At 45.0% G+C, this 20,657-nt stretch overlaps 1 protein-coding gene across 10 annotated transcripts in view; it reads right to left on the reverse strand.

Moving 5' to 3' along the window:
• St7 (suppression of tumorigenicity 7) overlaps positions 1-20,657 on the reverse strand; it is a 257,335-nt gene that overhangs the window by 27,337 nt on the left and 209,341 nt on the right. For 9 of the 10 annotated variants that reach the window (XM_004644856.2, XM_023705054.1, XM_004644854.3 and 6 more), the window contains 2 exons: positions 16,873-16,945; positions 15,382-15,484 (listed from right to left, as the gene is read on the reverse strand). In XM_004644856.2, coding sequence (XP_004644913.1) covers positions 15,382-15,484; positions 16,873-16,945 — 176 coding nt within the window. Of the gene's footprint in view, positions 1-15,381; positions 15,485-16,058; positions 16,195-16,872; positions 16,946-20,657 lie in introns of all 10 variants that reach the window. The other variant, XM_023705055.1, reaches the window with a different exon arrangement.

Below are 20,657 nucleotides of genomic sequence, written 5' to 3' on the forward strand. Positions count from 1 at the left end.
CGGATCCCAGGGCCTTCTCACAGAGTTAACTCTCCTGAGTCCCAGGGCCTTCTCACTGAGTTACTGTCCTGGATCCCAGAGCCTCCTCACGGAGTTATACTCTCACTTCCCAGGAGCTTCTCATTGAGTTTCCCTCCCACTTCCCAGGGCCTTCTCGTTAAGTTACATTCCTTTCCATGGGCCTTCTCATGGGGTTTCATTCCCAGAACCCACAGCCTTGTTACTGAATTAAAACCCAGACAGTTAAAAAGTTTTGCTGGGAGGCAGACTTGCTAAATTGCACAGGATAGACTGAAATTTGGTCCTTCTGCCTCAGCTTCCCAGAGATTGCAGAAACACACCACCATACCTGGCTAACGTGTGTCCTTCCAGAATTACATCAAAAACATAAAAGTCTGGTAGCACAGGCCTACAGCCCCAGCGACTCAGGAGTGTAAAGCAGATGAAGTCCAAGTCTGCAGCAAGCCCGTGTGACTCAGTGAGACCTTCTTTCTATACTGGAAGTTTACAAGACTATTGCTCTGAGTAATAAAGCATTTACCTAACTTGCGCAAGGCCCTGGGTTCAATCCTCAGTGCACACACACACACACACACACACACACAAAACATCAAGGCTAAGTAGACACACTAATTTCTACAGGTCTACTAGTAGCTCTGACAAAAGACTCTAAACTTAGAAAATACGTGTTTTAAAAATTCAGTAATGTATTTAGAGAATGAAGCTAATGCCACTTGGAAAACAGGCTATTTATGTTGAATTTCAACATCACCTACTGCCTGACTCTAAGGCACATTAAGCGGAGCAGGGCTAGCGCTCTGAGAAGTTCCCGAGACGTGTGCTCAGGCCACACTGTGGTGCAAAGCAGAGTGGGTCTCCGGGGCTCCTGCCTCACTCCCTGTCTGCCATCTGCTACCGTGCGCCGCTGCTTGGGACCATGCTCTGTTACTCAGCTATTTGACTCTGAATACTGCACTTAAAATCACTGAACCTCAGGTCTTCTATCTATAAAGAGTAATAAAAACATATATTGTGTTGATTCAATATTTTGAAGATTAAGTAATATATGCAAAGCATTCACATAATAGCTGGTACAAAATAGTCACTAAACAGAAGCCACTTTGTTGACAAAATTGGTATGTTCATGAGTTTATGTTGCTCCTCAGACAACTATACCTGAGGAGTCCTGTCACTGGAGAACAGTTAAGGAACCCTGACTACCAGGGGTCACCACCCAACCAACACAGAAATAAGCAAAACGCAAAGCCGAATGAGCAAAGTAAGCCCAGCGACCCGGAGCACCGCTCAGGGACCTGCCGATTTCTGGACTGCTTATCTATTCCTCGCTTACTTTGTTTCATTTGAAAACTGTGCCAACACCCACAGGGCATAGCCTATGGAGCCATATGGGAGTGGGCACAGTGTGCCAAAGGACAGCTTTGGGAGCACACACAATTCCCCCCAAAGACATGAGCATGAGCCAGGTCAGGGCCTGCTCTGAAGCACCAGTCTCTGTGGGAATGAGCAGAGCGAGAGCATGTTTAGGCAGAGAATAAAATGCAATACGGCCAGTGGCGTGGTAAGAACACTGAGCACGCACGTAGGCCTGGGGTAGCACATGCAGGGCGCTGCAGCGAAGAAGGCATCACAGCAAAAGGAAGACAGGAGTCAGTGTGATTACCTGGGCAAGAATTTAACATACGAAGATGGGGAGCACTCCAGTGCAGGAGCAAGGTTAGGCAGAGGCCCCCCAAAAGAGCACAAAATGGTTAGAACTTGGTGAAACCTGCGTACTCTCATGAGAGCACCTGCCAACCCCAGTGAAGCAGCAGCACACGCCGCGTACTGCCTCTGACTCCTCAAGGGAGCTGATGTCATTATCCTGCCTTCAGATGGGAAAATGGAGGCTTGGGTGGTCTAGCAGTTTGCTCATATGTGGAAGAACTTGCACTGGAACTCAAGCTTTCTGACAGTCTTTGAGGAAAGAAAGCAGAAAGGATAGGCTATAAAAGGCCTCCAGGACTTGCTTCATGGTGGATGCTTTACCTTGAGTAGCTCCATGGTTTTCAAACTTTTAGATGTGAACTATCTTATTTAGACACTTGGAATATGTTTTTGCAGGGGAACAATACGATGCGGGGCACATTTATAGCATCACTTGTAATAGTCACCCTAAGAACCATATACAAAAAGAGTGCAGGAAATCTGTCCACTCTAAAGAGCAAAGACTCCAGCTGAGGGCCTGCGTGAGTCCAGCTGGAGAGCAGTCCCCCGAAGGCCTCGGCCTACAACAGTGTCTCATGCAGGCCTGTTTTACAGATCTGCACTGGAAGGCCTGAAGCGCAGTGGCGGAAGCTAGGAAGTCTGTGCCAGCTCAACGGGGGATCTAACTGGGGCCAGGAAGCAATGCTCACGGTAAGAGACAGTACTGTCCCGACAGGTGCCACAGCCACCCTCAGCAACAGTGGAGTTCTGAGCTCCTCCGACAGTGAGGGGAGCCGAGCTCCCAGCAGGAAAGCCAGTGCGACAAGCTTCTCCAGGAGGCTGAGCAGGGCACCATTTTCCCCTCATGAGCCACGAAGCGACGCTCAAAGTGAGGACCAGAGTTCCCCCGAAGTGGCCATTCTCAGTGACAACAAGGTCCCAAGCTCCTCCTCCGATGAGAACAGCCAAGGTCACCAGAGAAGCAACATTACAAGGTTCTCCAGGAAAACACAGTAGCTCCAAAGAGCTTCCCTACCTTGTCTTATGCTGCTGGCAGTAACCCTCCAGTGGCCTACCCCCCACGCACCACGCTAATTCAGTTCAGCTGGGCATGGCGAGTTGCCTGCCAGCGGGCAACCCGTGTGTGCTGAGGGTGTGCCACAGAAGAGAGTGCAGCAGTCCTAAGGAAAATCAGCTCAGCATTGTCAAGGCAACCAGAACCATTCAAAGGCCTGCACGACATCCCTGGAGAGATGTCCTGAGGGCAGGAGGTCTCAGGTCTGAGTCTGAGAGAGAGTCTAGAAACACACACATGGGTGCTCTGGGCCAGAGGCCAGAGCTGAGGTGTAAGAGCCCCTCAGAGATCCTGAGCTCTAGGTCAGGAGAGGACTTGTCCTAAAACCAACAGAAAGGGATGGGTAGAAAAGGAAAGGACATGGGAGGAGAGTACCCAGAGTTCAGGAGGGACACAAAAAGATGTTATGGAGCTGAGATGGCCTTACAAATATAAACAATCGTCAGGGGCTGGGGTATGGCTCAGCAGTACAGGTGTGTAGCAATGCCCCAGACTCAACCTCCCACGAGTGTGCATGTGCGTGCACACACACACACATACATGCACATGTACATCACGATGCAGAAAAGTAGGGGGCTCGTTAGGGCCAAAGGCTGAAGAGAGACGAGGTAGGATGGAGTTTGAGAAGGGGTAGGGGAGATCTTGGCAGCAGTGTTCTTTACTAGAGAGGCTTAGAAACTTTTTATTCCTGAGAAATGTGGTTTAAAAACTGGTTTATGTTCATTTCCTTTGGGTCATATTCCTACAATACATTCTCATTACTCTGACCCAAAAAAGCCCTGGAACAAAATATGACCCAATTCAAAGAAACTTATATTGAAAGAATATTTCTGAAATGTGCCATTGGTATACAATATCACAGATACTCTGCCAGGGTATTTTGAATTTCGGCATCCATGCTTCAAGCATTTTTTCAGTGCTAAAACTCACTACACATTGTTTCTTAAATTGGATTAAAAAGCAATCTTATACTCTGTCAATCAGCTTTACCAAGATGTACAGGGAGGCCTGCTTGGTGTGCACATGCAACAGCATTTCCATCGCTATTCCCATGTCCTGTGGGTACTCCATTAGCATGTACAATTACCACAGTACTTTACCTCATAAACCTCTTGAAATTTCCATGAAATTAATTCCTAGATTAACACTGGATGAGTTCTTTTTTAAAAAAATATATTGTAATGGGAATGCATTTCTGCTAAAATATTCTTCATTCTTTCTTCATTTTCTCATGATTTTTGAGACGCCTAAACTTACAAGGTAAACTCCAAATAACTTCTAGTTTAGCTTCCCACTGAAATATTCTGATCATTCCAGGCCGTTCTGTGGATAAAAGGAGTCAGGAGTATGGCAGGTCCCCTTCCCTCAACATCCGCCTGGTACCCTAGCTGTCCTCTGGGCAGGCCCCGGGAGAAGAGCGCACGGCTCATGGTGGGTGCTGGTGTTTTCTAAGAGAAAATTAATAGTGAGGAGGCAACAACAATTTGGAAGGCCTGCAGGACATCTCTGGGGGACAGGCCCAGGGCAACAGGTGCCAGGTCTGGGGCCAGAGAGCAAGTCCCTCCTGGCACTGGTGATTTTTTTTTTTGACAGCCTCACACAACACAGAGGACACCAATCTGCTGGGCAGGGCCCTGGTGTCACGGCCCTCTCCCCGCTGATCAGAGGAGGTGTGCGGAGTCCTCTTACTGAGTGGGCTCTAAGGAGCGTGGCCTTTCTCAGCAGTGGTGGTCGTCAGAGTCACCCATTATTTTCAGAACTGTATGAAGAGTTGCTCTGGGGTTCTGGCTGCTGTGGTTTGGATCTCAAATGTCACCCAAAGGTCTGTATATTACGTTCTGTCCCCAGTATGTGACAGTATATTGGGAGGTGGTGGAGCCTTTAAGGTAGTAGGGAGGCCAGCAGAAGGGAAGTCACTGGGGCTGCCCCAGCGGAGCGTCAGGGTGCTGGCCCTTCCTGGCTTTCTCTGCCTCCTGGTTGCCAGTAGGCAAGTAGCCTCCTCCTCCATGTCTTCCTGCCATGCTGTGCTACCAAAGGCACAAGGCCACAGACCAGGGGGTCCTGGACCAAAACACATGAGTGGAAATAAACATTTCTGCTTCTTTTTTTGTGGGGGTCAGAACTGGGGATTGAACTCAGTCTTTGTGCTTGCCAGGGAAGTGCTTATTCTCCGAGCCATCTCTCTGGCCCAATATTTCTTCCTTACATGGTGCTATGGAAGGCATTTTATCATAGTAATGGAAAGCTGAGTAACAGCACTGAGCTAAACTATTTTTCCTTAGAAGTTCAATCAGAGAGGTCAAACTTCTGTTAACACATTAACGTCTGCACTAGGAGTGAAAAAAAGAAAAAGGTTTTTGTAGCAGGAAAAGCCAAAATACGGTGATGATCTAAGCAGGGGCTGGCCAGTGGGGGGTGCTGGGCTGGTGGCCTGCGGTGGCCTTCCTGATGACGCTGATGAGGTCACACTGTCCTGTTGGCTGGGCTCCCTCTGAGGACCACCATTCCCAAGGTTTCAGAGCGAGCATGTGACCTGGGCATTTTGTATGCAGGCAGGCTGCTTCCACAGTGCCACACACTTAGAGAATGTCTGCAACAGCAAGACACAGGACCTGGCATCTGGGAATGGCAGCGCACCCAGGTACCTGGCCAGCACCTGAGTGGGACATGCTGCTTGCTTCCTGGGACGGTCCTGCAGCGTGCTGCCTTGTGCCAGGGCACTGACCGGACACTGAGAGTGTGAGCTGTGCTGTGCCCACCATCCCCGCGGCTGGCACAGCACGTGCTCGCTGAGGGAAGCAGAATGTGTCACCGGCATTAGAGGCTCTGCTTCAGAACGGGACGTCTAGAGAAACACAGTGGCTGCCGGGCAGTGGCAGGAAAAGTGACCTCTCTGTGATGAAGCGAAGCTGAGGGGACGTCTCCTGCCAGCTTAGAGCAACACTGATCAACTAACAGGCAGTTCACACATGGTGTGGTCGACAGGAGCTCCTGCACAGTTTGTAGCTCCAGCTCTCCTAACTATGATAATGAAACCAGGACAGAAAGTACAGGGCAGAGGAGAGGGCTGATGAGCCGCCAAGAGTCTGAGGCTCCGAAACGGAGTCCTGACTTGAAAGAAGCACCAGACCCTCACGAGTGGAGGTGATGGGTCTCATTATTCTCTCCCATTGCTGGGACAAATACTCGACACCCAAAATGAAAGAAGGAAAGGTTTAGCTCACAGTTACTGGAGGTTTCAGTCCATACTCAGCTGGCTATAAGGCAGAGTGGCACATGGCAGAGGGCAACCTTTCAGGGGGCAGCAAAGAGCAGAGAGCAAAATGGAGGAGTAGCGGCCACAAAGGCAACAGAGAGCAAGTCTGTCTCTCCTAAGGTGCGTTCAGGCTCTCTGCCCCAGGGGGGTGTAGCTCTCACACCCATAATCCCAGCATTCCTCAGACCCATGATCGCAGCCTTGGATGATGAATTAATTATCACCTTTAGAAGCTGGCCCCATGACTGCATGAGGCTTTGGGGGGACAACTAGACACAAAACATAACATTCTGCCCCTGGACCCCTAAAGACTCATGCACATCCCTTTATGCAAAAGACATTTTAGTCCATCTCTAAGAGTTGCCAAAGTCCCAACAGTTTCAGCATTGCTGAAAAGTCCAAGTCCCAAGTCTCCTCCAAGATCTAAGGCAAACTCTTAGCTGTGAGTCCCTGTACAAATGAAAAGTTAAAACACTTCCCACTTTCAAAGGTACAAGATAAACACTGCCATTCCAAAAGGTATACACAGCAGGATACCAAGCACTGGGACCAAAACAAGTCCAAAATCCAAAGGACAAACATTAAATATAAGTCCATGTGGAACATCTGAAGCAATCTGTGGCAAATTGTGAGCTCCGTGTGGCTCCGCCCCTGTGGCACTCATGATAGCTCCCATGGCTTTTCTCTTAGGCCGGCTTTGCTCCCTCTTTGCAGTTTCCCTTCGATGATCCACGTTCCTGGATTTTCCAAACTTTTCCACTGAATAGGCTTCTCACTCACAGCTTCACACACTGCCCTCTCAGGGGCACACTGCCTGGCCTCCCAGGTGTTCTGCTGAAATCGAGGTGGAAGCCTTCTTAACCTCAGAACTCCTGCATTCCGAATGCACCTAAAACGAATGTTGCATGGATGATGCCAAGGTCTGCTGCCAGCTGGAGCAGCAGCCAGGCTTCCTTCTCTCTTGGCTCTAGGGGTCGAATGCCTGGATCGCTGAGCACTCTGACCCTGATTCTGAGGAATAAACCCTACTTTGTTTTTGTTGTTGTTGTTGTTGGCTCACTCAGCCTGCCTTAAGGGTGGGTCTGGTAAGGCAGGTGGAGATGGGGTTCGAACCCACGGTATCCTACATTTGCATGAGCAGATGCTTAAACAACTGAGCTAACCAGCAGGCCCCCATCAGCACTATTCTGGAACTTGGCCTGGCTGTCGCTGCCACTCAGGAACACAGGGTTCTGAGGCCTTCCCTTCAAGGAAAGTCCCTCACCTTTGCAGTCCTGAGGCTGCAAAGGGTAGAGACCTGCTGTCTCCTGTGATGCCCTCAGGCCATCCTTTCCATTCTATTGTTCCTTCTTGGCAATCAAGATCCTCTCAGCTCTGTCTTTGCATCCCACAGCTTTATTGGAGCTTCCTTTCTGGCCAAACTCACAACATTTTAAATTATACCGCTGGGCTCTTTGCTTTTGATTCTCAACATAAATCTGGCTAAAGCCCCTAACAACAACCATGCCACTGCCCCAATATTTGGCTACTTTGAAATTTCTTTTGAAAGATTAATCAGTCCGCCATGCTTAATCTCAGTCTCAGGCAAAGTCTCTGAACACGAGCAAAATGCAGACAAACTTTTTTCAAGCCAAAACAGACATCCTCTGCAGTCCAACAGCCAATGTAGTCCTTTGCAGCAGAAACTTCCCCAGCCTGATCATTACAGGCAGGCTTTCTATCAGCCTTCTGGTCTTCTGGGCTCTGACCAGAATCTCCCATCTGAAGAGAAGCCTTCTTAACCTCAGAATCTGAAGCTGTTCTAGCTCTTCACTAATAGGTGACATCTCCAAACCTTTCCTATCTCTTCCCATAAGCTATTCCCAAAAGCTTGTAATCCACATGGTCAGGTTTAGCTACAGCAATGACCTCACTTCTTTGGTAGCAAATTCTGTCTCAGTTATTCTTTTCTTGTTCCTGGGACAAAGACCCAGCACTCAAAATGAAGGAAGGAAAGGTTTATTTAGCTCACAGTTACTGGAAGTTTCAGTCCATATTCAGCTGGCCACAAGGCAGACTGGCACAGGGCAGAGAGCAACATTTCATGGTGGGAGCAAAGGTCAGAGAGCAAAATGGAGTAGCAGCAGCAACAATGGCTATAGAGAAAGGAAGTTTGTCTCTCTTAAGGTGCTTTCAGGCTATCTGCACCAGGCTGAGTGTAGTACTGATACCCATAATCCCACCAGTACTCAGACCCATAATCCTAGCCTTGGATGATGAATTAATTACAACCTCTAGAAGTCGGCCCTATGACTGCACGTGGCTTTGGAGGTCACAACTAGACACAGAGCATAACAGTTTGGGTCTGGAACTTCCTCCAAAGGCCCATGTACTCAGGCTCGGCCCCTGGCTTGGCACTGCTAGGGGTGATGGAAAGTTTTGGAGGAAGGACCTTCTGGAAGCTCTTTAGGTTATTGCCCTTGAAGGAAAAATTGGGACCCTGACCCTTTTCTTTGGTTCTTTCACATCCTGGGCACAAGGTGAACGCCTCTGCCTCCTGCTGCTGCCATCATGTGCTGCCTCAGCACAGCCCAGATGCAGGGGGCCAGCTGATCACAGACGGAACCTCCAGATCTATGATCCCAAATACACTGTTCTACACAAGCTGCCCACTGCAGATGCTTGTTAGAGATGCAGAAGGCTGACAAGCACAAAGGACGGCCTGCCTCAGTAGTGAGGGGAAATCAAGGTAGAGCATAGGTGTTTCATGGGGCAAGCTCATTTGCACCTGGCTGACTCACAGGTGTGTCCTACCTGAGGAAGCACGAAAGGACAAGGAGAAAAGGAAGGGGTTCAGGATGGGGAAGTCTCACTCCAGATAGCAAGTGCTGTGTTGGAATGGAGGGTCGGTGAAGGTAGGGCGGCAAGGAGCAAATGGCATCATATGCAAAACAAGAATACAAACACAGGTCAGAAACAATAGCGTTATTAAGCAGGTATAATCTGCTAAATTCCAGAGGGCAGAAGTTACAGCTAGAACATGCTGCAGTTGTCTCTCAAATCTGGAGACCTGAAGGGACACTGAGATTGTTATTCAAGGTCAGAGGCACTGTGAAGGCACTGTTCCACTCGCTGCATGTCCTTTTCAAGGCTAGAGTGCTGCAATACATACCTATTACTGTGTTCCTATTTTCACCATGGTTGAAACAAAGCACAGTAATAGAGCTGAAGGCAAAACAGAAGAGATGACAAAGCAGCCAACGTGTACTGAAAATGTGCTGGATGAGGACTATGCTGTCATTGTGTTCACTGGTCATCAGCCCTATGAAGTCATTACTTTTAATGAAATTTTCTAGCAATGACAGGAATTTTATGTAATGGGCCTGGTAACTTAAAAAGAATGACTATAAGGGCTGGGGAGATGGCTCAGTAGGATAAGCGCTTGACTGGCAAACTCAAGGATCTGAGTTCAATCCCCGGTTCCGCAAAAAAAAAAAAAGAATGACTATAAATACCACCCTTAAGGGTGGCAAGGAAATGTAAATCAACAGAAAAAAATTCTCTTTGCATTTGATAAATTCGTAATTGTTGATTTTTTTTCCCTGTTAAGCAAATTGCTCAAGGAGAGCCATGAAATGATGAAGAAGTTGACTGCTGATGGGAGAGCAAAAGATATCAAGAACCTTACACTGTTCCCACTGGTGCTTCAGTTATCCTATTCTGTAGAAACTTCAAAGAAGCAATCCTCAAACCCAAAAATCTATGTCCAGAAGTTCACTACAAAAAATTACATGCAGTGTGAACCCAATGTTTATAGTGGCACTTGAGACAAAATCATTTTCTTCAACAAATGGTGCTGAGAAAGCTGGGATCCACTTACAAAAGAATAAAATTTGGCCCCCATCTCAAACCCCACACAAAAAAACTCAAAATGCATTAAGGACTTAGGCGTAAGACCTGAAACTATCTAACACCCAGAAGAATACCTAAGATACAACCTTAATTAGCACTGGTCTTGCCAATCATTTTTTGGATACGACACAGTCTTATGTACTTTCTTGTTACTGGAACACAATTCCTGAGCCCTCCAAGTTAAAGGAAGAGAAGTGCTTTGGGGCTCATCTTTGTAATGGTTTTGATCCGCAGGCAGCTAGCTCTCTGGCAGGAGGAGCATGCAAGGGTCTGGAGGACGAAGGCTACCTGTGTCTTGTGTCCTGGCAGACAGGAAGCAGAGGGCAGGCCAGCAACCAGGCAGGGGGAGGATTTGAGGGTCACGCCTCCAGGGGCATTCTACGAACAGGACCCACCTCCTAACGCCAAGTCTGCTCTATCGCCCCTCGGATCCAGTCACCGTACAATAATACAGGAAACAACAGGTGAGAAAACAAATCAAAACCACAATAGGACGGTTCTATGCATATGTCAGGGTCACTGCTATGAAGAAAATACTAAAGCCATTCTTCAAATACCTGCTATCTTGGTCTTCCAATGTCATCAATTCTTACTATACTGTCTTTAAAGTAATTTTTTTTAAAAAAAGGTAATAAAAGAAAATGAGAGTCAAGAACAAAAATTTAACACTTCTTGAATGCATGTGGTAATATTCAATCATATGTCCCATCTTGCATGACTGTATGTTAATCTGAACAACAGATTTGATGATAAAAATAAATAATATATCAATCACTGTTAATCAGTTGTTCTTATTTTGAAAATCTGTAACGTATGTATTGTCACATGTTATCCTGTTTCTATCTTTGCTCTTTGTTCTTCTTGCTCTTGCTTTTACTCTTCAAAATAAAAGAAAATTATAATAAAAAAATAAAGAAACTAGCAAGAATGTTCCCCTTTGGGGTGAGATTCACACAGAAGCTTTTCATTTACGGGCATACAGGCACATGAGAATCCTTGGGTACTTTTGTGTCGTACAATGCTGGGGCTCACAAATGAGAACGATTTGGAAGTTCCTCAGAAACAAAAGAGCATCCACCATCACGACCCAGCTATCCTACTCCTGGACATCCATCCCAAAGAAGTGAGAACAGCATCTTCAAAAGATACGTTATTCACAATAGCCAGAAGGTAGAAACAACCTCACTATCCCTGGGGAAAGGAATTTTTAAAAAGTGTTGTATTTATACAATGGAATATTATTTGCCCTTCCAAAAGAAGGCAGCCCTGTCACAGGCTATTGCATGGACGAAACTTGAGGACATGGTGAGCGAAATAAGTCAGTTGCACATACTCAGGATTTTATTTACACGAGTTATCTGTTGCCTGAGGCCGGGGAAGGAGGATATGGGGCTTGCTGTTCAATGGGAGTGGAGCTGGAATCACACAGAATTTAGCTTCTTTTCTGTCACAGCCCAGGAGCTGACAGGAAGGCCTTACAGTGCCAGGAGCACATACACGCTAACTCAGATACATATAAAATAATGGATCTCTGATGGAAACACCTTCACCAGCCCACCAGTGTAGATCTTAAAATTGCTGAGGAAGAGCAGGGCAAATGGAAACCCAAAAGCCCTATCTGTAAGGGAACAAAATCCAATAAGCTATAATACAAAGATGAAGATACAGAACTGACATGAGGGTAGACCTGCCTTTGCCCAGTATCATCAGTGAAATTCTTCTTTTAAAAATGGAGAATATCGGGGCCGGGGAGATGGCTCAGTGGAATAAAAGCTTCTCTAGCAAGCGCAAGGGCCTGAGTTCAATCCCCGGTTCTGCAAAAAAAAAAAAAAAAAAAGAAAAGAAAAGGAGAATATCCCTTTAAAACTTCATATGGGAAGATTCCTTTAATGGATTAGAGATTTGTTTTTGACTTGTCTGCTCAGCTCTTACAAACCACCAGTTGATTATTAAAATCCAAAAACCTACAACTATTTAAAAAAAAACAAACAAACCCAGCAACTACATAATCAATGCTCTGAGAGACCAAGAGGGGAAGACTAATTCTGATGAAGAGGGGAGAAGCAGACTTCCAGGTGGTGGGTAGATAAAGGGGGTAAAGGATGGGTAGGATTTCTGTAGAGGAAGCAAAGAGGGAAAGAGGGGAGGATGCTTCGAGAATGCTGAAAATGCAAACAAGCTGGGTCAGATTAGGAGGCGTCATGGAGAAACTGAAGAGTTTATATGTTCACCCGTGGGAGCCGGGGACACAGCTGCAGCATTGTGGCAGGGAGTAACAAACTCGATTTGCGAGGCTGAGTCTGTGTCTGCTTCCTCCTTACTAATCCGCTGCAGCCTAACACTTCAGAAATCCTAGTGTTTACATCTAATTCCCCGCCTAAAAGGCTGTTCTTCAGAACAAAGACTTGGGCTTTTTACTGTTTTTATTTCCCTGCCCGTCCTGGGTGAGGTGAGGAGCAGCCGCTGGCTTACTGCTCCTGCTCCTCCTCCTCAGCCCACCTGCTCTCTCCAGGAGAAGAGAGCTCCCAAGAGTCACCCTCTGGGGTAAATAGCTAATAACCATCAGAACAGTGAGATACCAGCAGCATTTGTGCTTAGTGGGACACCAGACGAAAGTGCTGGACCTCCGTGGGCTATCACACTTGGTGTGTTCTTCTTCTGAGGGAACTGTGATTAGGTAAAATAGCAAGTAAATACCAAAAACACCTGTGGTGGGCCACTGCCAACTTCCTTGGTAGAGTAAAAGGAGTCACAGAAGCACTTAATGCTGTGACAAGCCTGAATTGCCCATGGGTAGGCGGGTTGAGAAGCAGTGTTCCCGGCATCACTTGAAGAGTGGAGGCTTTGCTCCTGGGAGCATTTGAAAGCAGTGGAGGGTGATATTTAAGGGCGGAGAACCCAGTCAGTTTAGTCTATCATTTATTTGCCAAAAGAGTCAAATGCAGGTTACTCAACCTCTCCAAACCCTCAGTGCCCTACGTAACAGGGGTAATTACACGATAATGTCACAATGTCTTATGAAAAATAGCTGAGACTGTATACGTCCGTTAGTATAGAAATCAATAATATTAATTATCACACTATCAGCAGAATGGGAAGGTGACACAGATGATCTTTAAGGCCTCTTTTTACACTAAGTATCCAAGAGTTTGTATCCTTCATTGATGTCTTAAATTAACTGGGCATCGGGACTTGCCCAATAGCTCAGTTGGTTAAAGTGCCATGTGGGGGCAAATGCAGTCAGGTACAGGGGACCACAGTTCAATCCCCAGCCCCACAAGTTGCACCACACCCACCTTTAAGGCAGCCAGAACTAGACAGGAAAAAAAAATCCTTCTAAATTAAGGGCATCATCTGTCTAGGAAGGCATGAATTAGCATCTATGTATTTGCTGAAGTACTGTCAAGTAATTCAACAAACTGAAGCTCCATGTAAAAGATGGTTCTGTACCCTACATGTAGTATATGTGTACTAGGGTTCTGTGGTAAATTCTGAACAAGGAGACCAGTGACTCAGAGGGCCCTTTCCCTATGGGAGCATGAAGAGATGAAGAGACTTCATGCTCAGCACAGTCAACAACAAAGCAGAGTGTTGAGCAATTAATCTACCTTGTGACGCTTTCTAGATTAGAAAATGGTAAATTAAGTCTTATTGTTATGTGTTGTGTATAAGTATTGACATGTGCCCCAAAGTATATATGAGCACTGTGTTTCCATTAAAAAATGTAAATAAAAATATTTGAAGTGTTTTCACTTTTAGAATAATTCTTTCCAGGAACGCCAAATGACTGCATCAAACTCTTCTAAGGCAGATGAAACTATTTCTGAGGGTTTCAATAATCTGCTAGAGTGCCAATGATTTCAAACCATTATCATAGAATTAAAGAATACTTCAACCAAAATAGCCAACAAACAAGAATTGTACAGATTTTCTACCTTCTGCCTCAGGATTATAAGGCTCCCTTCAGGGTAATTAGAATAGTCAGACTTGATTCCTAATTTCAAGGGCCCCTAGTACTTGAGTCTGTACATGCTATTGGTTATTGTTACTAGAGCTAGAGCAGATCAGTGTATCTTTTTTTTTTTTTTTTTAAATGTATACAGGGTCTCACTGCACAGCTCTGACTCATAGTGATTCTCCTGATTTTCAGCCTCCCTGTGAGTGTGGTGTGCACTACCACGCTCAGTTTCAGCGGTCTGCTCGGTGCGCCCGGGGTCGGGCTGGTGCGGCATGCAGAGTCCCGGTCCCCGCACTACCACGCTCAGTTTCAGCGGTCTGCTCGGTGCGCCCGGGGTCGGGCTGGTGCGGCATGCAGAGTCCCGGTCCCCGCACTTGCCTAAGCAGGCACTTAGTCTGCTCAGTTACCCCGCCGGCCTGATCAGTGCATCCGTACGGAAACACGGCCCTGTGCACCAGTCTAATTCTCTCTTAAGTGAAAAATGACCTTAACTTGAGTAAAACCTCAAGGATTACTACATATTAGGTCATTTATCTGTCACTCTAGAGATAAAAAAAAAAAAATACAGTAGGCAACTCTACAAACCACCTCATATACACACATCTCACTCCTTGCTATGTTACTGTAATTACACAATAACCTCCTTTGTCATTTTTTTAATCAGTAAAGCTTCATCAAGTTATGCCTCGCATACCTGATGTGAACTGTAGGAATAATTTCTTAGAGATTAAAACACAGTATCAACAGCTATGCGCCCTCAGCTACATACCTATCATGGAGCAGGGACTCAAGCCTAGGTAAACTGTAAATACACATCTACCTCCTGAACAAAAGACTATAGAAATTCTCTCTGCTTGAATTTGATTCCCTGAATATCAATTTCAGAAAAATAAAATACAGGAAATACTTCTAAACTGAAGAACCATATATTAATAACTAAGACAAATATTTCCTAAAATAGTGATTACACAACAAAATACTACTAAATTTGACATTTTCCTTATTATTTTCTTGCCAATACCAATTAACTACCATTTATTTACAGAGACATGAAATGTCCTATTTGTCAATAATTTTTACCAGTTTTATCTGCAAGGTTTATTTCCTGAGTCTGATCTATAAAGACTGTAACTGATATGAAATTGGAATCAAATGAATGAAGTCCTGGGATGGATCTCTCTCCATTCTGTGTGTGTCTGTCTCTTTGTGTCTCTATCTAGCCAACTTCAGCCTTCCTGACCTGGACTGCCAGTGTGCTCTATGGATTTATGTGCAGCCTGACCATCAGCCCCAAGGTCTCTTGAGTGTAGCTTTCACTTTAAAAAGAAGGCTCAATGATTATAAACTCTACAGGGCTCCACATTTGTTGATTGCAGGTTTTTTTGTTTTTGTTTTTGTTTTTTTTTTTAACTGGGAATACTAGAGATACGACACTGTGGTCAGTGAACACGTTCTCTGTTACTGTAAATGAGCTCCTGGGGGATTCCACAGACTCACTTTTGGCACGTGAGGATTGAATTCCACAGCTCTATGAATGGCCTCTACTGCGTTCATCTCTGCGGTGCTCAACCCCCGCCGAGATGCAGCCTCTGGAGAGAATCTGAAAAGCAGAAAGAAAAACACCATCCAGTTGGGACCACTGCTTGGGCATCAACCCAGCAAGGCATCTGCACATCAAGGGCCCATAAACCAAAGTGAGCCAACGGCACCAGCCAACGGCACGAGCTCTCCAAACTTTCACTGCATGGAACCTCTGAGTGACCCATCGGACCAAGGCCGACAGAAAGCCCAGCAAAGCGGAAAGCGTGCCTGCATCTAATCGCGGCAGGAACTCAATTCAGTTGTCAAGTCTTTCTGTCTAAATAGCTAATCTAAATGCTCTACAAAGTGCCTGCTTAGGTGGGGACAAGGGCAAGGACTGACAAGGGCGGACAGTGTAGGAAAAAGAGAAAACTAAGCTACAGAAGGGCGCACTTGGTTAAAAACCGAACTGGGGAGAAGTGTACAGGAGGCTCCCAACCCAAGTCAGTGCGTGATGGAGGGTTAAGCCGCTGAGCGGCAGCAGCTGGCGAGCCTGCTGGGGCTGCTCCGGCAGGGGTGTGCGTGCCCAGATTGTGGGCGAGACGCCTGCCTACGTGAATGAAAAAAACCAGACCATGCAATCTCTTTCTCACCTCACACCCAGGGCTAACTCCAGAGCTGTGCTTGGCAGGCAGACACCACAGGGGAAGCTGTGACAACCCTGGCCCTGCCCTCCCAAGCTGGAGTCGCTGTGTAGGGAGAAAAGATGTTGCAGTAGGTACTGGCGATCTACAGGATAAAAAAGAACGAAAGAAAATTACTTCGGTCTTAAACTGCACACACACTTAACAGCAAACCTGTCTGACACAGCAGGTGTTTTTCCTATTCTCTGCTTTGCAATGCTACAGAGGGACCGTGTCAGGGAAATGTAAGCATTTATAAAGTCAAAAGCATTTACGCCATCTGTACTCATTCACAGGGCCTAGCAGTCATCCTTGGGTGTCTATGGAAATTCTATATGCCACAGTCACCTGGCTGAATAAAACAGGCAAACGTCCCACTGAGATAGCATCTCAAAGAAGCAGAACTGGAGTTGGGAAGCTAAATTGGAAGTACTGAGGCAAAGACAGGGAGAAGACCATCCCCTTTGCCGCATTATATTACCCAGTTATGAACTGCTAAAGGAAGAGGAATATGCAAAAAAAAAAAAAAAAAAAAAAAGTCACTTCAGAGGCATGAAATATCCTATAGCTCCTTCTCTGGGGACCCACAGACCCACTCTATACTGGGGATACAGATTTCCTCCTCCTAGTAGTGAAAGAAAAGACCAGCAGGTTTTGGAACACGCATGCTCATAGGCAGGGGTCTCACAGACTGAGAGACCCTTCCAGAGAAAGCCCTCAGAGTCAACACATCTCCTCAGGTCTGGTCAGGCACTTAGTCCCACACAAGTTATTACTCACTTACTTGTCAGAAACAGCTCTTGCTTTGAGCAAGGCAGCTGTGTAGCATATTGTTGCCGACTTTGGTAAGCTTATATCTGTTAGAGAAAAAGAAAGCAAGAACTCTTGTAAGTTTGTAGTGAAAAGAGTAATGATGATCTTTCAATACATGAGCATTTTAATTATGTAAGTGCAATAAAGTATAAATTAGGATATTTTAATGCATACATAAGAATTGAGCTTTTCCTTAATATATCAAAGTGATATGTGAAGTTAAGGGTAATTTTTGTTTTTGTGATTAATTCATGTTTAAAATATACTACACTGACTTTTGAGAAAGAATTTTCCATTTTAAAATACACAATTTCGTATGCTGTATTGAAGCAGAGAACAGCTATACATATATGTTTAGGTATTACACAAATACCTGTGATATGAAAGGTAAATAAGACCATTTAGTTTTTAAAAATACTTTAACAGGGATATATAAAAATAATGTTTAAAAAACCCTAAGCTTAAAACACTCTACATAGTTAAATAATTTCTGCAAGTCAAACTTAAACTACATTTCCTTTAAATTTCTAGACATGAGCCAGGCACAGTGGCGTCTATCTGTTAAGTCCAGTGAGTAGCAGATCAGAAGTCAGCCTTGGTGAGACACTGTCTCCAGCTAACTAACCAAGGCTGGGAATGGAATCCAATGTCAAGGCCCTCACTTCACTCAGCAGTATTACCAAATATGTACATATATTTTTTTCAAAAAGTTCATGTGCAGTTTTTAACTCTGTTAAAAACATAAGTCAAAATTAATGATGTACACACAATAATTTTCAAAGACACATGTACATATGAACTCTTTAGGAAAGAATATAATTTTTGCATAAATTCCTTTTTATGTGAAGTCTAATTTGTCAACCAAAAAATGTTTCTTTCAGTTTGACAGAAAATTTCAAAAGGAGGAGGGGCAGGTGTGAGATTCAGATGAGGTTACAAAGGTACACGATATGATGCAGAACAGATGACCTTGGGCAGAGGAGGGCCTTTAGGGAAGATATTTGCATTTAAATTATAATTTCATGCTCTTCAGAATAAGATGAGTTAGTATTTCCTTAATACTTACAACCAAATTTATGGTGTAACACAGGAACACACCTTTAATTTGGAACAAGTAAAAATGTGCCGCTCCTAGTGCTACAAAATTCCTCTACATTAGAGTAACAACGGGCAGGCCCTGAAAGCTTCCTTGCAGGGCTGTTTTCATCTTAGGATGGACTGTGCTACATTAGGACTGAAGAACTCTAAGAAATAGCTGCAAAAAGACAGTAATTTCACTACAGAAAACCAACCCCAACAGATATTTACCATCAATTCCAGCCTCAGAAATTTCTTTTTGAGGGAAATTTTCATTACACTGATAAAATAAACAATTACAGAAAGTATTAAAGCTGAGGACGGAGACCAGATCTCACGCCTAACTACCTCTTTAGCTGATCCTTGTCTTCCACATAATGGCGAGAACTGTGCTTTCCTTTATTATTGTAGGTTTGGTGACCAGCAAGAGGCCTGGCATGGCGTCCATCTCTAACCTGTCAACTGCCTCAATATGTCAAGAGCCACACATGGGCAAACTGCCAGTGACACCAACATGCCCAGGAAATGATGGCCTTTGCTCCCGAGAGTGCACAACTGCGAAGCATCTTGCATAGCTAGTTAGGCTCCGACGTACGTCATCTGACAAGCCTCTGTGGAAAGGCACTCCCTAGTGTGGACTCCTGCATCTCCTAGATAAGCTGCCTCTATGTCAGCCTCTTGGAAAAATGGCGTGTAGGACGGGGTGGCCCTCTGTCTGGCAATCAGCTAGGACACTAAGGAAGTGCTTTTCAACCACTGACTTGCCTCAACGCTCCCTCCCAGCCCATGAGCAGAGAGCACACCACACCAAGCCTTTGTGTGGTAACAATGCCTGCACAGCCCTGAAAGGCGCAGTGGTCTTTGCAAGGCGGGTCTCAGACACTACACTCAAGCAAAATTTCACACCCATATACCTACTACAGACTTGTGTGTTATGACTAAGGAAAGAATCTTGGACCTGGAGATTTGTGTCATTACTCTTCTACCACCCAAGCAGCAGCTTTCTCGCACAGGAAACCAATTACCTTGCTTCTAGGTCTACCTGATAAACGTCATTGGGAGCATAAAGCTGTAGAAAATACACATTCTTCTTACAAGTTCAGCATTTTTGACAAGTTGATACTTTTTAGAACTTATCTAAGCCTCATTTCCATAACTTCTGGTTCCTTCCGTGTCAAGCTGGAGCCTTTTTGTGTGGTGGGAACCAATGACCAAGCTAAGGAAGGAGCTGAGGCTCAGAACAATGAGCACAACACTTGGAGGCTTCAGTGCAAGGGAGAGCCTCACCTGATAAAGCCAAAAGCTTCTGTTAAGGACTTAGTTTCTCAATGAGAGCGATCAAATTGTATTTGATGATTACTTTTAATCAAAACCCAGACATTTCCAACCATTTGAAAATTCAGAAAAAGAACCGAGGTGTTTCAGCAAGGAACCAGAGATGCCAGACCCTAGGCAATCTTTAATCCAGAACCATGCTTAACAGGATGTTCACAGCTAGGAAGCTGCAGCTGGAACTGGCAACCCAGGGCTACCGTGCTACATCGTTTCCATTGAGAAAAGCCCCTGGCCCTTTGTTGTGTATAAAGGACTTGGCATCTCTGGCTTTTTGCTGAAATACCTCAGTTCTACCTTTTTCTGAATTTCCAAGTGGTTGGAAATATCTGTTTTTTTAATAAAAATAATTATCAAATAATGTGCTCAAGCAAGCAAGTCTAAAGCAATTTTGTCCAGTATCTACATGTATGTGAGCACCACCCCTCCCAGATACAGGACTGCCCCATCACCACGGAGCAGCTCGGGCGCGCCCGTCTGGCTGCGTGCTCCCCAGCCTTCCTCATACTTGTTCCCTTGGAATGCTAATCTGTTCTCTATAGTTTTGTCTGCCCATTTTCATGTTTTTATCACTAAGAAAATGGATCAATTAATGTACTTAAGTGTACATGTTCTTATATAAACAGATGTACATGTACATGATTTAAAAGTGGGACTATCATAATTTTTTAGTATTTCATTAAAATATATATTTTAAAAAGCTACAATCTAGAATGTCATACAAGTGGAATCAGAATATGAACTCTTTTGGGCTGGATGACAATTATTGGCTAGAAAAGTAGAAAAGAATATGGGGCACCCTTCGGAGGTAGTGAAAGGTTGGTTTCATGTTCACCCCTCACTATACTTAATATTTGTGCATGTCACATACTATATACATAATTTATACTTTAATATAAATATTCTACATTTTAAAAAATCCTACAATGTGTGGTCACCTGAAACTGTATTTTTTTTCAAATGTATTCAAATGTATTTGGTACAGGGTCTCACTATACATCTTGGACTCATAGTGATCCTTCTGTTTTCAGCCTCCCCAGCACTGGGCTTACAGGTATGTGCCACTATGCCCGGACTCAGCGGCAGGTCCCCATGCCTGGGAACACAGCTGTCATGGCATGTGGTACCGGGGATCAAACCTGGGTCCTTGGGCTTGGTTGAACAGGCCCTTAGTCAGCTCAGCTATCTCACTGGCTCTTTTTTTTTTCCTTTGTTTTTTTTTTCCATAATTTTATTGAGAAATAAATAGCAATGAGACAGTTTCAAACCAAATTGGTACGATAGTTTCAATAATAAACACATTGCATACATTCTTCCTAGTGGTTAACTGCTGTACAAGATGCGGAC

The sequence above is a fragment of the Octodon degus genome, unplaced genomic scaffold (assembly GCF_000260255.1).
Source record: "Octodon degus isolate 3935 unplaced genomic scaffold, OctDeg1.0 scaffold00213, whole genome shotgun sequence".
In the NCBI taxonomy this organism is placed as follows: Eukaryota; Metazoa; Chordata; class Mammalia; order Rodentia; family Octodontidae; genus Octodon; species Octodon degus.